At 36.0% G+C, this 16,583-nt stretch overlaps 1 protein-coding gene across 18 annotated transcripts in view; it reads left to right on the top strand.

The window, feature by feature from the left end:
• LOC18434825 (ubiquitin-like-specific protease 1D) overlaps nt 1-14,753 on the top strand; it is a 29,160-nt gene extending 14,407 nt beyond the window's left edge. For 12 of the 18 annotated variants that reach the window (XR_016060621.1, XR_016060626.1, XR_016060624.1 and 9 more), the window contains 4 exons: nt 5,407-5,529; nt 13,372-13,486; nt 13,876-13,983; nt 14,106-14,753. Coding sequence is in view for 7 of the 18 variants with exons in the window: in XM_020667494.2 (XP_020523153.1) it covers nt 5,407-5,529; nt 13,372-13,486; nt 13,876-13,983; nt 14,106-14,243 (484 nt within the window). In the remaining 11 variants the exon portion in view is untranslated. Of the gene's footprint in view, nt 1-5,406; nt 5,530-10,774; nt 10,903-11,577; nt 11,722-13,371; nt 13,487-13,875; nt 13,984-14,105 lie in introns of all 18 variants that reach the window. The other 6 variants (XR_016060618.1, XR_016060608.1, XR_016060631.1 and 3 more) reach the window with 3 other exon arrangements.
• The last annotated feature ends 1,830 nt before the right edge of the window (nt 14,754-16,583 follow it).

The raw sequence follows: 16,583 nt of genomic DNA, 5'->3' as shown, positions 1-16,583 counted from the left end.
GAGACAAATTTGTAAATGTAACAATATGAGCAATTGGATGTTGGATAAAAGGCCATTGGCTTTTAGGAATTGGTATTAGAGCATTAACGTTACCAGACACAAAAGTGGGGATAGGAATTGGAATCAGATCTGTAAATGGAGATGGTGACTGATTTGCTTGCTTGGTGGTGGGTCTACTTCACTTTCCTTCTCGTATATACCTTTTAGGTCTGCTCTTGAGACACATTAATAAGAGGAGGAGAGTCAAACTTGATAGAGATACTTAGATGAGATGGTGACAAAGGATGATCTTTAGGAATAGGAACATGAACTAAAGAAAGGGAAGGAGGATGATTTCATTGTGTGAAGCCTCCATCTAAGCAGGATAAAATAAATTAGCTTCAACCATTTGGCCCTCATTAGAGAAATATGGAGTATTCTCATTAAAGATAACATCAACGTAAACAAATTTCTTTCTCAAAACAGGATGATAGCATCGTTAACGTTTTTGGGTGCAAGAATATCTTAGAAATACACACTTGATAGCTCGAGGATCTAACTTGTCACTACCAGGACCCAAAGCATGTACAAAAGAAACACGAAACACAATCAAATGCATGAGGAGGAACTGCAAACAAAGGTGTATCATGAAAGAGTATAGAATATGGTGATCGGTGATCCATAATAGAGTGAAGGCATGTGGTTTGTCAAACAACATGCAGTCACAACAACTACCAAATAAACCTTTGGTACATTTATATTTAACAAAAGGGCACGGTTCCTCCTATTATATAATGATTTTTTTGTCTTGCAACCTATGCTTTTGAGGAGTGTGAGCACAAGATGTTTGATGATGTAAGGATCGTATGGTGGGGTAAATAATCTTGAAATTCCCATGATAAATATTCTTTCGAATTGTCATAATGCATAATGCACACAATCTGATCAAATTGAACTTGAATTTCTCTATAGAAAAATTAAACAATAGAGAAAATCTTAAGTTTTTCTTTCATTATGGATAACCATGTCATAGAAAACTAATCATCCAAAGTTTTCAAACCACTATCAAAATGAAGACCAGAAAAAAAGGAAAAACCTTCTATTTATCAACTTTGGGATAGATAGACACTGTGATACTTGCGTAGCTTACAAGCTTCACACTCTAATATTAATATAGACTCTAAAGATTGAACTACCATTTTGAAATTATTAAGCGATGGATGACCCAACTGACAATGTTATTGAAATGGTGAAACATTGAATGTAGAGGACACCAACTAGGCTATGATCCAAAATATGAAGTACACTAGACTCAAGCCCTCCACCAATCGTCCTTTATTTTTATCTCCTGAATTCAAAAGAGGGATATTATTGAACATTGTAATGCAAAAGAGGGATATTATTGAACATTGTAAGTAATTTACTAAAGAACAATAAACTAAAAGGAAATTTTGGTACATGAATAATAGAGGACAATGAAAGAGATTAGCCTAGAATGATTGGTCAGAGGAGCCAATCGGATGAACATATGACCCTCATATGCATAATATACTTGATTAGCCTAGCAGTCTTAACAAATTATTCCAACACTTATCAACCATAGGATTTGTGTGAACACAATGAGTACATCTCATGTAATAGTCACTGAGACTTTTGTTGCCCCGTTATAAGAAAAATTAAAATGTACTCATAAAGTTCATAGACTCTGAGATATTCTTATCTAAAGAATGCATCATGTATGGCCTCCCAAACTTCATTGGTTGTATCAAGAAACATCACATTGGCAGTCACTTGGGCTTCCATATTATTCCATAACCAAATCACTTCAATGTTATGTAACATTTCGTTCATTTTTTCTTCAATGTTATGTAACATTTTGTTCGTTTTTCCTGTTATGTAACATTTCGTTCATTCTTTTGTTTTTATCGGGATCTAAATATGAAGATGATGATTGGTGGCGGCTTGAGTCTGTTGGACTTTACTACTATCTGGATAGTGGTCTAGTGTGTTGCTTTTCATTTTAGTGTGTCCACTTCAAATGCCATTGTCTGTTATGTCATCTATCTCATAGTAATTCGAAACTATTAGCTCCATCTTTGGAGTCAATGTCAACAATAGAGTGTGAAGCTTGTTAGTTAGGCAAGAATCATAGGGTGTTCTTACATCGTAGAGTTGCTCTAATGAAATTCTATTCCTTTTTTGGTTGTTTATTTTAATATTTGAATTCCTACTAAAGTTCAGAGTCTCTATTTGGTCACAAATATTTTGTAAATGACGTGGTTATACTTAAAGACTTGAAATTGTGCCTATTTTTCAAATTTTTCACGAAGAAATTCAAGTTCAATATATAAGAATATATGTATTTTACTTTTTGACAGTGCTACAGAATATTTATTGCGAGAATTCAAGATTATTTAGCCCAACATGAAAATTTACATCAAACATCCCATGCTCATACTCCTCAATAAAATGGGGTTGTAGAACAAAAATTTTCCATATAATAGAAGTTCTTTTTGTCCTGTTGTTAAATATGCATGTGCCAAAGGGTTATTGGGTAGCTGGTGTGTTGACTACCTGTTATTTAATAACCTTATGCCCTCCTTTGTTTTTTATGGCAAACCTTTCCGAGTACTCATCTGTTGTAGTTCCTCTTTTGTATTTAGTTGTATTTTTTTTTATTCACACTTTGGGCCCTGGTAGGTTATCAATGCTATCAAGTAAATATTTCTGGAATATTCTCGCAGCCAGAGAGGTTATCAATGCTATTATCCTGGTTTGAGAAAGGAAAATGTTTGTGCATAATTAATGAGTTGATCAAGATGTTTTGTGATAATCAAGCTGCTACCTATATAGCTAGCAACCTAGGTGTTCCATGAGAGCACCAAGCATATGGAAGTGGACTGTCATATTGTCCTGGAAAAGTAAGTAGTTGTCTCCCCAAATTTGAAGTCAGAATAGCAGCTAACAGATATATTTAGCAAAGCTCTTTGTCATGGTTAGATTCAGTTGATTTGTTCCAAGTTGGGTATGGGTGAGATTAATGGTCCATCATGAATGGGAGTGCTAATAGCGTTTTTCAGTTTAGTCGTTTGTTATTTCTCTTATTATGTCCCTATATAGCATTCTTGTCCTTTTCCCATACATAAGAATAATTTTGTACTTTTCATTATTAAAATGCAGACAACCATATTAGTTTTCCACATGCACACAAAAAAAAGAAAAGAAAAAGAAAAAAGGGAACCTTGGCAATACATGGTAAAATCAGCAGAGGACAGAATTAGGGTTTATTTCCTTTTCAAGGAAAAGGAGAAATCAATTAGAAAGAAATAGGAGAATAAATCAGATCCCAGGATCAAATTGCTTCTATACCAGGTTAAAGAGTGTAGAAACAAAGGAAAAGAAAAGAGGAATGAAGAGAAACAAAGTCCAGAGAGAGAGAGAGAGATTTTGAGAGACAGAAGTCAGAGAGATGGGGCTGTCACGTTAGGGTTCAAATTACCCATATGCCCATCTCATCCTTATTTATAATTACAAATAATGAAAAGTACAAGAGTATGCTTAACTGACAAGAATGCCTTGTAGACATATAAACAAGAGAAATAACAAAAGAACTAAAATGGAATTTACTGTGGACAGCCCCCATCCCCTGTATGCCCACCTTGTTTAGCAGTTTATTGGGACATCCAGACAGGGTTGCATGTTTCACTTACACATTTGCAAATGGGAAAAATCCTCCTCTCGTGCATCTTGTATTAATTTCCATGAGATGAATTTTGGTGATTTTTTATGTTTGTGATGTTGAATTCAGGTTAATTACTTATAAAAAGGGAAATTTATTGAATCCCACCTAGAAGTTGAAGTATTTAACATTTTATCCATTTGTTGAAAGAGTATAAAATGCCCTTAAAAAACTATATCACATCCCATAAATTGTGGGATCGACTCCACTATTGGCCCTCCTTAAAAAATGAGTGCCCTTTCTCTCTCTCTCTCAACTTTCTCTAACACTGGTGTTATGTCTCATTTCTCTCTCTTAACACATCTTTGATTCAAATGCTATAATTTGAACTTTTTTTTTTTATCTCTAGAATCATTGCCTAGGTCCTCAAATTTTCTCTGCAAAAGTTTGATTGCGTGAACCTAGCTGATCCTTTAGTGCAGGTTGTGTAGGTTCCCATTTTTGTTTCCAACAAAAGCCTAAAGCTTTCCGTAAATTTTCTGGTGAGAATTTTTGGGTACTTAACTACTTATAAATTAAAATTTTTAAATATGGGTGTGATGGTACCTTTTGATAAATTTCCCAAGAAAGAAAAAGACAAATTTAGGTTAGAACGCGTTGTTTGAATCATTGGGTAGCATTCCTTTAGAATTATTTATAAAAAAACTTTTCTTATTGTTAATATTATTTTGGGCATCTTAAACAAGCAAGTGTTTGTTTTGTCATGGATGGTTAATTGGTAGAATTTTGTTTGCTAGTTCTTAGATAGTCATTCTCGATTGCAAGTTTTCTTTAAATTAATTGGAAATATTTAAGATATGATTTGGTTCTTTTCATATTCATATTGACAAAATGATTGGGGCCAGTTTGGTGGAACTTCCTGATAGACACGAAACTCAAACAAAATGGTGCTTGCACTCGTCAAAATGTGTTTCAAATGAAATTGGTTACTTCATGTTCTCATTTCACCCACATTTTAGCAGCAATTGTGTGGGGCAATGTATTTGGGCATTGACTGCTTGCTATTCTAGAACTAAAATAAAGGTTGAAATAAGTTTTGTGCTGGCTTCCATACTGGCCCTTAATGTGTGTGTGAGTGCGCGCGTGTCTGTGCCTGCACGTGCACACATGTGCATTCATGCATGAGGCCTCTTCTAGTGGGCATAATGTATCATCTAGATGCCATTGAGGTGATCCAAAGCTCATATTGAAGATATTTTCAAGGCATAAAACTGCTTTCTTATTGAAGCCCTTGCAAACTAGTGACTCGGGACCCTATTTATGATCTGATAGAAATTTCTGCATCTTATACTGGTTAAGATAGCAAATATCATTACGAGTTGTTAGCTTGAAAATGCAGTAATGGTTATAATATTGCATTTTTCCTATTCGGTTATGAATTAATAATGCCAATTGGACCATTTTCTTATGCTGGCTAACAAACTCTGTGTGGGTTGGTGTCATTAAAAGTGCTGAACTGAATCCAAACCTGTACTGTCTGCAAAGACTTGTTTCAGACCCTTGCATGTTTGGTAATGGGTTATAAAACTCATTAGGAACATCTGTAATGCGGCTTATGCAAGCGTAGCACATGATATTTTGTTTTGTTAGTATAATATGATGTGTCCTTTCTGTTCCATAGTAGATTTCTTCCCCTGAATCTTCCTTGCCCTCATTCTTGATGTTTGATGTTATTTGATGAATCACAGCCAGCATTGGAGTTTAGTGATTATTTGCATCCCTTCAAAGGAAGATGAATCAGGACCCTTTATCCTTCATTTGGATTCCATGGGACTTCACTTTAGCATGGAAATATTTGATAACATTAAGAGGTGAGATAGAAATTTTCTCTGATTATGGTGAAGATTAATAAACTGCTTTTGTAGAGGTTTGTCTGTCAGTTTTTTACTTTTACGAAAACGGAAGTGTTTTGGAAGTTGGAGTAGTTAAATCCAGAAAGAATGCTCATCATGGCCAACTTTCTCCAATATCATCTGTTTTTCTTACATGGAGATATCATTTGTACTCTCTGAAGTTTGTCATGCTATTAGAGCAAGTGATAATCTATATGCATCTTAATTAGTTGTAGTGAGAAACTAACATGAGGTATGATTCTAACTTTTCTGAAGTGTTTTGGAAGTTGGAGTAGTTAAGTTGGCCAACTTTCCCCAACATCATCTGTTTTTCTTAGGTGGAAATATAATTTGTACTCTCTGAAGTTTGTCATGCTATTAGAGCAAGTGATAATCTATATGCATCTTAATTAGTTGTAGTGAGAAACTAACATGAGGTATGATTTTAACTTTTTTGTGCATTCATTGTCATAGAACATGAGCCGATAAACGCATTCACTGTCACAGAGCATGAGCAGATAACTGATGTTTCAGGGAAGCAAGTATGAATATTCCCATGAGGTTCTCAATATAGTTGTTGGAGGTAGGAGCAGGAGCAGGGCGTTGTTACTTGCTAGGACTTCCCTACAATGGAGTGCCTGCACAATAGATATGTAACAAAGAGAAATTTTAAAAATAAAAGATTAACAATCTACGTTTCAAAAAACGCTAGGTGGCCTGCCTAGCGCCCAGCGCCTAGGTGGGCGCCCAGAACATCGGGTGCCCTGCGGTGCAAATTCTTAGTTTTTTTTTATATATTTGTTATCCAAATGCAAGTATATGCATATATTTGTGTCAAAATTTGTAATTTATTCCAAATTTTGAACCATACAAAACATTTAAAAGTCTAATAGGCCAACTCTCAAATTCTCCATATTGGCATATTCCATATCCATAAAATAAACCATAATAACATCCAAGTCTCCAACTCTCCAAGTTATCAACAAACTGACTTCCAAAACTATAAAAAAACCAGTAAACCACACAACGAAATAGTCCAAAAAGGCAAAAAAACTATAAACCACATAACTAAATAAAGATCGTTCAGACTCCAAATGTCTAAAGCCCAAATCAAGATGGTGCAATAAAATATTAAAGTTACTTCAAATGAAGAGAGAAGACAATCAAGACATCAATAAGAGTCAGAATCATCTTCATTGCTTTCATCTGCATCTGAATTGAGGCCGCCATCATCGGAATCATCACCCTCTTCAACATATTCCTCTTCTTCTAGAGATTCTTTTGAATCTGCCTCCTCTTCCTCTATCTCCCTCTGTGAAGTACCAGCAGAAGAAGTTGCTCGAGTGGCCCTCCTAGGATCAGAAGCTTGCCCTGAAGCCTCCTCGACCATTTCCCGTGTCAAACCCTCTCCAAGGAAGACCTCTTCAGTACCAAGGGCACTAACTAGCTAATTTGAAGCATTCTCCATGTCTTTCGAAGAGATAGGGTCCTTCTTTGGCTGGTTTTTCTTCTCCTTGAGCCTTTGATTCTCTCTAACAAAAACCAAGTCATTGAGCTTGCTTTGCTCAAGCCTATTTCTTCTCTTTGTATGCACCTATAAGGAAAAATAATGCATAAGTAACTACTATAGGTCTATGATCTTCTTACCTTTTATGAATCTATATTACAAAATGAATATGAACTTATAAACAAAAAAAGGATATAAAATTTTATTCTTTTAAAATAGTAAAATACCATCTCAAACGAACTTCAATTGCGCTCACAACCAAAAGAGGTAGTTGTCAAACTCAAGATCCGCATAGCCATCTTCTTGAGGTTTGGAGCGCTACTCCCATGTTGTCTCCACCATTGGGCTGCAATATATGGGCAACCTTTATAATTAATTTAGGTATTTAACATTATCAGAACTTAAAAGAAAATTATAAATTTATATTTTATAAAACAAAAGCACATAAGTCAAAAGAATATTACCTAGTTTGTCTTTGTTTCTCTGCCTTAATGCCATATTTTTCCCAAATGACATCAAAGAACACTTGTACAAAATTTGCTCTTCAATTGATATCTTATCTTGGATATTTGGATCAGGAACTAATTTCTCAAGGCACTCATTAAAACCATCCATAACTACCCCTTTTTACTTAATATCTGCATCTGCATAAAAGAATTTGGGGTTCAAGTAGTACCCCGCTGCATGCAATGGTCTATGGAGTTGCCTATCCCATTTATCATCTATAATCTCCCAAATTGGGGCATCCTTCGCTGCATCATTTCCCAAATTCTCTGCAATCTCATTCTTAGCCATTTCCATTGCATCATATATAAGCCTATGGAGGGCTTATCAGCATCAACCAAGCACAAGACCTTCACCAAGGGAAGAAATACTAATATCTCATGCTTCACCCAATGCCAAAAATATTTCGCAAGAATAATATCTCGTGTCTTCTTTTCCCTTGGCATCTCTAGACCATTTACACCTACTCCACTCCTCTGAAGCAAACATAGATCTTAATGCAATCCTCCTCTTATACACGCTCTGTAGATTAAGGTAGGTAGTGGAAAATCTAGTGATCTCAGGCCTCACTAGCTCTCTCTTTTTTGTAAACTTGCGCATCATGCTAAGGGTAAGTATGTGACTGTATATGAAGATTGTGATCTCCTTAGCCTTAAAAATAATTGCTTTAATAGGAGCCAATTCACCAATTGCCTCAAGCATAAGATCTATGCAATGTGCAACGCAAGCAGTCCAAAATATGCGAGGCCTCTTTTGTCGAAGCAAATGACCTACAGCTAGATTGGGAGCAGCATTATCTGTGACTACTTGAATTACATGTTCCTCCCCAACCTTCTCAATACCCTTATCAATGAAAGAAAATATATAATGCGTATCATGAACATCATTGGAAGCATCGATTGAGCGCAAAAAAACTGTACTCGTGGGACAATTTACTAATAAATTTATGTTACTCCTCCTCCTATCACTCCACATATCTGTCATCAAAGAACCCCAAATTTAGCCCATCCCTCCTTATGAGTCTTGAGATATTCATTAGTGTACTCAACTTCTTTCTTCAGTAGTGGCTCTCCAATCTCATAAGGAGTTGGAGCTTTCAAACCTGGTCCAAATTGCCCAATTGCTTCCAACATTGTATGGAAGCTATTCAAACTAGCAGTGTTAAAAAAAATGCCCGCATGGTAAAACCACCGAGCAATATACTGAATCACCCTGGCTCTATCTTCCTTTTTAAACCTATTTTCAATTGTCACCTGTTTTTTCCCCTTTCCCTTGCCTTTCTCAATTACTGTCTCACGGCTAGGTGTAAAAAATCTATCTATAGGCCCTTTCGTAAGAGCCTTCTTAGAGCTCTGAGTACCAACTATGACTACCTCTTCTTCCCCCTCTTCATCATCCTCTTCTTCAGTTTCAATATTATCATAAAAAATATGAACCCCTGACTTTTAATCTGCTATATCCGTTTGTTTTGCAACTTTTTTACTCTTTTCAGCTTCAATGTACTCCAAAATTTCTTTCTTTACAAGATCTGAGACTTTCTTACATGGGGCAACATCACCTCTAATACCAGCAAGATGTTTCTGAAATCTATTTATGTCGGCATTAGAAACATGTCCACAGAAATTCCACATAATTTTATTTGTCATTTTTATTCGGGTTAACACAACATTTCCATCCCGGATCTCCACCCCAAGTAGACCTCGCAGAAGACATCTCAAATTGAAAAAATAAATCTCAAATAAAGATTACATACTGACTTTTTCTACCCAATCTCTGATCTTCGATGTTGGCTATCTCAGTTGAGCTACAAATCAATTTAAAAGTCTTCTAATACCACCAATAGCACCCTAAAAATAATTTCAATCAGAAAAACAATCTTTTTCAATCCACAAGAAGTACTTTCGATTCTCAACAATTGCTTTAGATTCTCCTAAATAAGTTTAAGATCGAGGGTTTCTTGTTTTTTTTCAGTTTGGGGTTGAAAAATAAATCCCTAAACTTATTTTATATAAACTTGGGGGTCAAAATGACCCCCTTTGCCCTTTTGGGCGAAGTTAAATGAAAATAATAATGTATTGTGCTGGGCGCCCGCCCAGGTACAGCCGCCCGTGTTGGGGTGCCTAGGTCTAGGCGTGCGAAAAAAATTTTTTGGGCGCCTAGGCACCGGGTGGTCCGTTTTTTTAAACATTGTTCACAATCTTTAAAATAATATCTATATGAAAAATTAATATACTAGGAATATATTTATTATCCCTAAAAATAGGAATGGTGACGGGCTTGGTCGGTGCCGACCCGGACCTGACCTGAAAGCCTACCTATGGGACCCGGATCCAACTGGTTCTTGAGTTCCCCACCTAGAGCTGACCTGAGTTGATTTGGGAGGACTCAGACCCGACGTGGACCAGTACCGAAAATCAATTTGGGTCAGCATTGGGTTGGTCCTGACTCAAACTTGACCTGACTTGTGGCCACTGTTCTTATTGACAGTTTGGCATGGGAAATTTGCATTAATTTTACTTAATTTTCATGCAATTATCATCTTTTTAGGTAATTTTTTAGAATTCTAGGGTAAAAAACTATTAATTTTTCCATGTTTTAATTTGGATAGGGTCGGCGTGAGTTGGGTCAATCCGACCCTAATTTCCAAAGCAGATGCACCAAAGATCAAGCTCGAGTAGGACTAGCAATCAGGTCCATTTGACTTGCGGATCAAGATGAACTGGGTCCAGGCATTGGACCTGGAGGTTCTAGGTCCAGGTTGACCCGACATGGGTACTCTACATATATGTATATGTATGTCTTTTCTAAATGTTAATTACATATCTAATAAGAACTTAATGAATAAAAATCTTAATTAAACTAATACATCTGATAACCTGCGCTTCTGTTTCTTTCTTCCTGCCTTCCACGCAAAACGAGACCCTAACCCTCAAGACTCCTTCTCTCTAAGATTTCTAGAAGGAAATTCCTAGTACTTGGTCCTTTGTGGTTTGAATCCTTCTCTCACTAAGGAAACCTTAGAAGGAAAACCCTCAAAACTAAGGTATACCCTCTGTCTGAGTCTCTCTCTTGTGTATTTGGTCCTTTGTGCGTCTCTCTGTTGCTGTTATTCTATTCCATGCCTGGTTTATATGTTAGAAAGCGAATAATCCAGTTTATATGTTAGATAGAAATTTTGATTGATACAATATTGGTATTATATGGATTTGTTAGGTTGCAAAACTCTTTAGACATGCACTATTTGAGGCATCAAAGCTGAAGGTGGCCTTCTTAGGAGTGGAGGAAGACTCCTCACTGCCAAGCTCACCCTTGACATCTCCCAAACCATCAACAGAGCTCAGGTCTATATCTAAGGTTAATTTGTTAAAAGGAAAGGAACTAGTTTCCTCTTTATTGGTGTTTTGGCTGTGGATTGTGTTGTGAACTGAAACGTTTTTGTCTTTTTGCTTGTTTTTGGTAGTCACAGAGTTCATATAACAGGTTCCAAAAGTGAAGAAGGTGAAGGGTCATATAAGTATTTTCTTGACATCGATTCTCTCTTGATTTCATGGAATAACAGCTAGAGAGAAAGATGCCAGAGGACCAAGAATATATAGGAGCGAAAGCATACCTTAGTTTTGACATTGATTCTTTCTAGGTTTTCCTTAGAGAGAGAAGCACTTGAACCACAGAGGTCCAAGTACTAGGGTTTTCCTTCTGGATATCTTAGAGAGAATGATTCATGAATGTTAGGATTTCGTTGTGGGTGGAAGACAGGAAGCAAGAGAGAGATCTGAGGAACTTCGAATGAATTCTTGAAACGATTAGGGCTTTCTTTTAGTTTATTTGGGAATTTTGCTTTTAGGTAATGTTATAACATTAGCAGGTTTCTGATTAATTAAATTTTTGTATAAGATATTTTAGTAATTTAATTAAGATTTTGATTAATTAAGTTCTTGTTAGATATTTAATTAACATCTAAAATATATATGTGCATGCATGCATGAGTGATATAATATTTGGTTACTTGGGTCCAGGTTTTTGAACCTGAACCTGTAGCTGACCCGCCGGGTCCAATGCTTGGACCCATACCTAGACCCGGTAAGGATCGACCCACTGGGTCAGCAGTTCGATCGGACCCGATTGCCAGTCCTACTTAAAAATAAATTCCCTCAAATAAGGTATGTTCCAAAATATCGGCCCTTCAAATAAAATACAAAAGTATTTATTTGTTCTTATATTGTTAATAATAATAAAGGATAATATTTCTTTCAAATCTTATACAAATCATTTCCATTTTCTTCACATATCCCCCTTGATCTCAATTTGGAGTATAAAAAGAAAATTAACTCGTGAAATTGGGTATGCAAATAAATATAGTAATATAGAGAAGCAGGAGAGAGATCGTTCTCTCTCTAGTACACATTTTTTAGATAGATGACAGGTCAATATCGGATAACCATATGTGACAAAGTTGGACCCACCATTCCCTACATTAAATGCAATTTTGAGAGCATTGAATTTAAAACTCTAATTTTGATTGATGCGTACTTAAGTATCTCTTTCCTTCTGAAAAATTTACAGAAATGGATTTGAATAGTCATTTATTTCTTATATATTGACATTTGCTTTTTGTTTTTAATATACACATCTTTAGTTTCTTTTTTTATTGCTTTTCTTTTAAAAATATAAAGAATATATGTATGTTAACTTGTTGGCTGGCACCTATTGGATTGGCATCAAACTCCCCCCATCATGGGATTGTGGCCCGACCACAGTGCCACTGTAAGAGCAGGGTCTTGCGTTTCTGGAGCGGGATCCCCTCCCATGTAAGGATGTCCTAGTAACCAAGGTTCACAATGAAGTAACTATTGTTAATTGAGTAGAAAAACTGGCTTGTGAGTTCCTCAGTTTATCTTTGGGAAACATTTTCTGGAGAGTAAGAGGCCTCCAATGTTAGATAAAAAGAAAAACACAGGAAAAAGGAAGACTTTAAGGAAGACCTGTTATGGAAACTTAAAACACATGGATTTTGAGTTTGCTGGATGATTTGCTGTCCATGCAATGGTAAGTGGGGCAAATCACAAGAATGTGGTTAGTTCTGATCACTGTCCAGTTCTTATATGTAAATAGTTTGTGTAACAGGTGTAGTAGGTGCATGTATTAGAGTTATTGATTTGCTTCATGTAAAGCTTTAAGTACTATATGGAAGGGTTGTTTATTGGCATCTTTTCTATTCAGTTGGAGGCATGAATAGGTGGTTAACCGTATCCATGATAAATATTATTGGATATTCTGTGTTTAGCTGCAATCTCCAATTTAATAATGGAAGGACTTGCATATGACATTTAAGTTCATACTCATTCAAAGATGTAGTTACTGATATTATATATTTTGAAAGCGTTTTTCATGCCAATATTAGGTACCCATTGCCAGGGACTAGTAGGAAATGTTCCCCAAATGTGCCATATCTCCCAAACTGTATCCTCTGCGCATATTTTTTAGTGAAGTTCATTGTGCAAAAACAGAAATTGGTTTTCTTAAAATTGTCACTGGGGACATCTTATTTGCTGGTTGAATTGAATCCTTATGTGGAGTGGTGTATTTGGACAACAATACTGGTGATTCCTGCCTGTAGCCTTGGAATAATATTTAAAGGCATTTGCTTATTGGTGGAATGTGCATATATAGTGATGTAACCTTGTTTGACGTAACTTCTTTGTTTATCTGTTTTAGGTACTTGTTATATGATGTACTTATGGCTTCCCATTATGGGTCATATGTAAATGGTGAACTGATTCTTTTTTGTTTTTTTCAATTGACTTCTGCAGCTTCCTAGTTGAAGAGTGGAACTACTTGAAGCAACGTGATACTCCTCCTGATATTCCTATCATTGATAAAATATGGAAACAGCTTCCTGGTAACATTCAGCAGCGAAGAATTGAGGTAACATTGTTTACAATGTTGCCATGTTTAATTTGAATATATAAATCTATAGTAAAAGCAAAATTGGTGTTTATAGGCACCCTTTGGGCTCCCATTTGATGGTTCAAATCTTCAGTTTTTACAAATATCAGCTATCTGATAGAACAACGTGTAAATGATGTACAATCTTTATTTTGTTTAAAACTGTGCTTCAAAGAGAATTTCCAATCAGAATTTCAAGTTATCAATGCCCTTTCCTACTCACAGTTAGGTAATTCTTTCTGAAAAGGGAACTTTTTAAGTATCCGATCATCTTATTTTCCCGACACAATTGCATCATGTTCCGGTCATTGTGCATCTGAGGTTATAAAACAAACAAAATAACTAACTTTCTAACTGATTCCTGTCAGGTTCCTCAACAAAAGAATGAATATGATTGTGGGCTTTTTGTCCTTTACTTCATTGAACGTTTCATTGAAGATGCACCTGAGAGGGTTAGGAAGAAAGATCTTGCCATGGTAATAATTTCTGTTACATATTATTGCTGGGAATGTTAATAAAGACTATTCAGTGACCTGACTATTTATTTGCTAGCAATGGTATTATCATAATAATAATTGTTTAAACATAAATCATTCAGTTTGGTAGGAAGTGGTTCCGGCCGGAAGAAGCTTCAGATTTGAGACTCCGAATTCGAAAGTTGCTCTACGAAGAGTTTGAAGCGCAACACAGTGATGAGAAAGAGCTCTCACCTTCTCCTATGGATGATTCGGTTTAGAAACTTACAAGCAACAGTGTGCTGCTAATTTTGTATATGAAACTTCTTGTTTCCTTAATATGGGCGAAGGTTGCTTGCATCAAAACATCAGCTTTGAATCTTCAACAGGAAGGGATTCGATTTTTTTCTACAAAAATGTCCTCGGAAATATGTGAAGTAAAGTTTTTTGTTTGCTCTTCTGTTTGTTGTAGATGCTGGTTTGATATTGGATTATTGCTTAGGGGCTGACAATTACAAGAAGCCCCAAGTTCGATTCCTACTGCCTGAACTACCATGAAAGGGTGCTGTTTCAATACAATACCACGCTCTCATGGTTCCTCTTAAGTGGAGTTGTGCATGAGCTTTTGCTTTCTTGTTTTCGGGGCCATGGCATGTAAAGAGGAAAATACCCTAGTCCACCTTTTACGTACAGTGAATTGGGGACCATTTTCAGTGAAAGATGATGATCATTTAATGTTGTTTGGATGATTATTTAGTATGAACGAATTATGGAAAAATTATGCATGGGAATTGGCATGGGTAAGTTTGTTTACTCTTTAAGTGACAAGTCATTACTAGTGTGATAGTTTGTTCAATTCATCCGCTTTTTTCCGTCATCGACACATTTTTAAATTGTGTTTTGTGGGATTTCATGGTTGGAAGTAGTAAGTAAAAAATAAGGGGACTTATAGCCTCACTAAAGATGTGACTGTTAATAGAGTAGAATGACGGACCAAGTTCTGTATAGCTTACTGCAATTAGTTGGAAAATTTATCAATTACACAAAAGAATATATTCATATATACAATCATTATTGATAACTCAGTTGTGGGTGCCAATACTACCTACCTGGAGGTGCGGTTACTACAGGGCTTAGGCCTTATGAGAAAAGGTGAAAAGTGCATTTTAACACCCTGCCTGGAAAATGCATTTTGGGTATCAACTTTCTTATGATGGCATAGAAATCTATGGAAGGTTTCGAGAACCGGTGCAATTTGGAGGATTTGTGGAGGCATAAAAATGTACCATCTAAGATCTGTGTTACATGACTCACTATTTTCAAGGCTTGAAATCTAATTTAAATCCAAGAGGTGAAGATAACCAGATTGATTCATTTTCAAATGGCAATTTCCACAGGGTGGTGATTTTCAAGGCTTGAAATCTAATTTAAATCCAAGGGCTGCGAGTTTACTTTCATTGTGAAGTTTAAGCATCACTTTAAATTTATATTACATTTTTTCTGCAAAAATAATACGTCATATAGTATACATTGTGATTCTTTTGCTTGCGGTGGTCATAAACTAGTGGCCATTAGAAATCTCTGTTAGTATGTCTTCATTTATTTTCGCAAAAAAGATACTTTTCTGAATGCTACCATGTAATGGGCTTCATTATTGCAAAGGCGCAACAGTGACATGGTGGAGTATCTAGTCACAATGCAATATGTTCAAATCGCATGCTGGTCAGTGGTCAAAGTTAGAGGTTCCATTTTCATGTCCCATGCATGCCGGTGGTCAAAGTTAAGGCCACCTTGGCTTTCGAACAAGGAACAATAATCTTTTTAGGAAAAATTCTTGTTCCCGGTTCTTAATCCTCATTAAGGAGTACAATTATCAAGACTGGACCAAACCGGTGGTAAGACTAATAAAACTGCCAACTAATACCTTGACTGGTTTGATCCTAGGTAAAAATCGGTCAAACTATTATTTGAGCAGTTTTAGCCTGTCGGACAAGTTGGTTTTAACCGGTTTAACCAACTAAATACAGTTGAAAGTTTTTTAGATATATTTTTTAAGAAAATATGTATTGGTGTTACACCTCATGTGAATGATGTTGTTGTCCACCAAAATTAATAAGTACTTCTCTTTCTCTCAAGAATTTATATTGTACTCCTGATTAATTACTAAATATACCCCTAGACAAAAGAAGTTACTAGATGATGGGATAGAGGCATCGTGTCCAAAAATATTGAGTACCTTTAAAAAATGCTCATATGTATAAATATCATGACTGTTATTATATATATATATCCGGTTCGCCAATGATTAAACCAGTCTTGACTCGACCAATCTCTTCATGGGTTTGTTGGCCAGTCCACTTCGGAGAAAGAGTTTCATCATCTGCTCAAGTGGGCCAAAAAGTATGCAAGTTATCTTTATCACTTACTCAGCTGGCCCAAACCAATTGACGCGACTGCTGCCAAATTCAGGACTGGGAACAAGGCAGAGAAAGTTAAGATCACCTCCACTTTCAAAAAAAACAACAAAAAGGTATAGGCCCACTTGGCTTGGGAACAAGTGACATTCTTTTCATTGGAAAGTCTTGTTTCTGGTTCTTACCCTCATGGAGGAGTAGTTTCAT

The sequence above is a fragment of the Amborella trichopoda genome, chromosome 1 (assembly GCF_054954075.1).
Source record: "Amborella trichopoda isolate Santa Cruz 75 chromosome 1, AtrichopodaSantaCruz75HAP2 v2.0, whole genome shotgun sequence".
Lineage (NCBI taxonomy): Eukaryota > Viridiplantae > Streptophyta > Magnoliopsida > Amborellales > Amborellaceae > Amborella > Amborella trichopoda.
This window is presented reverse-complemented; position numbering and strand designations above follow the sequence as displayed.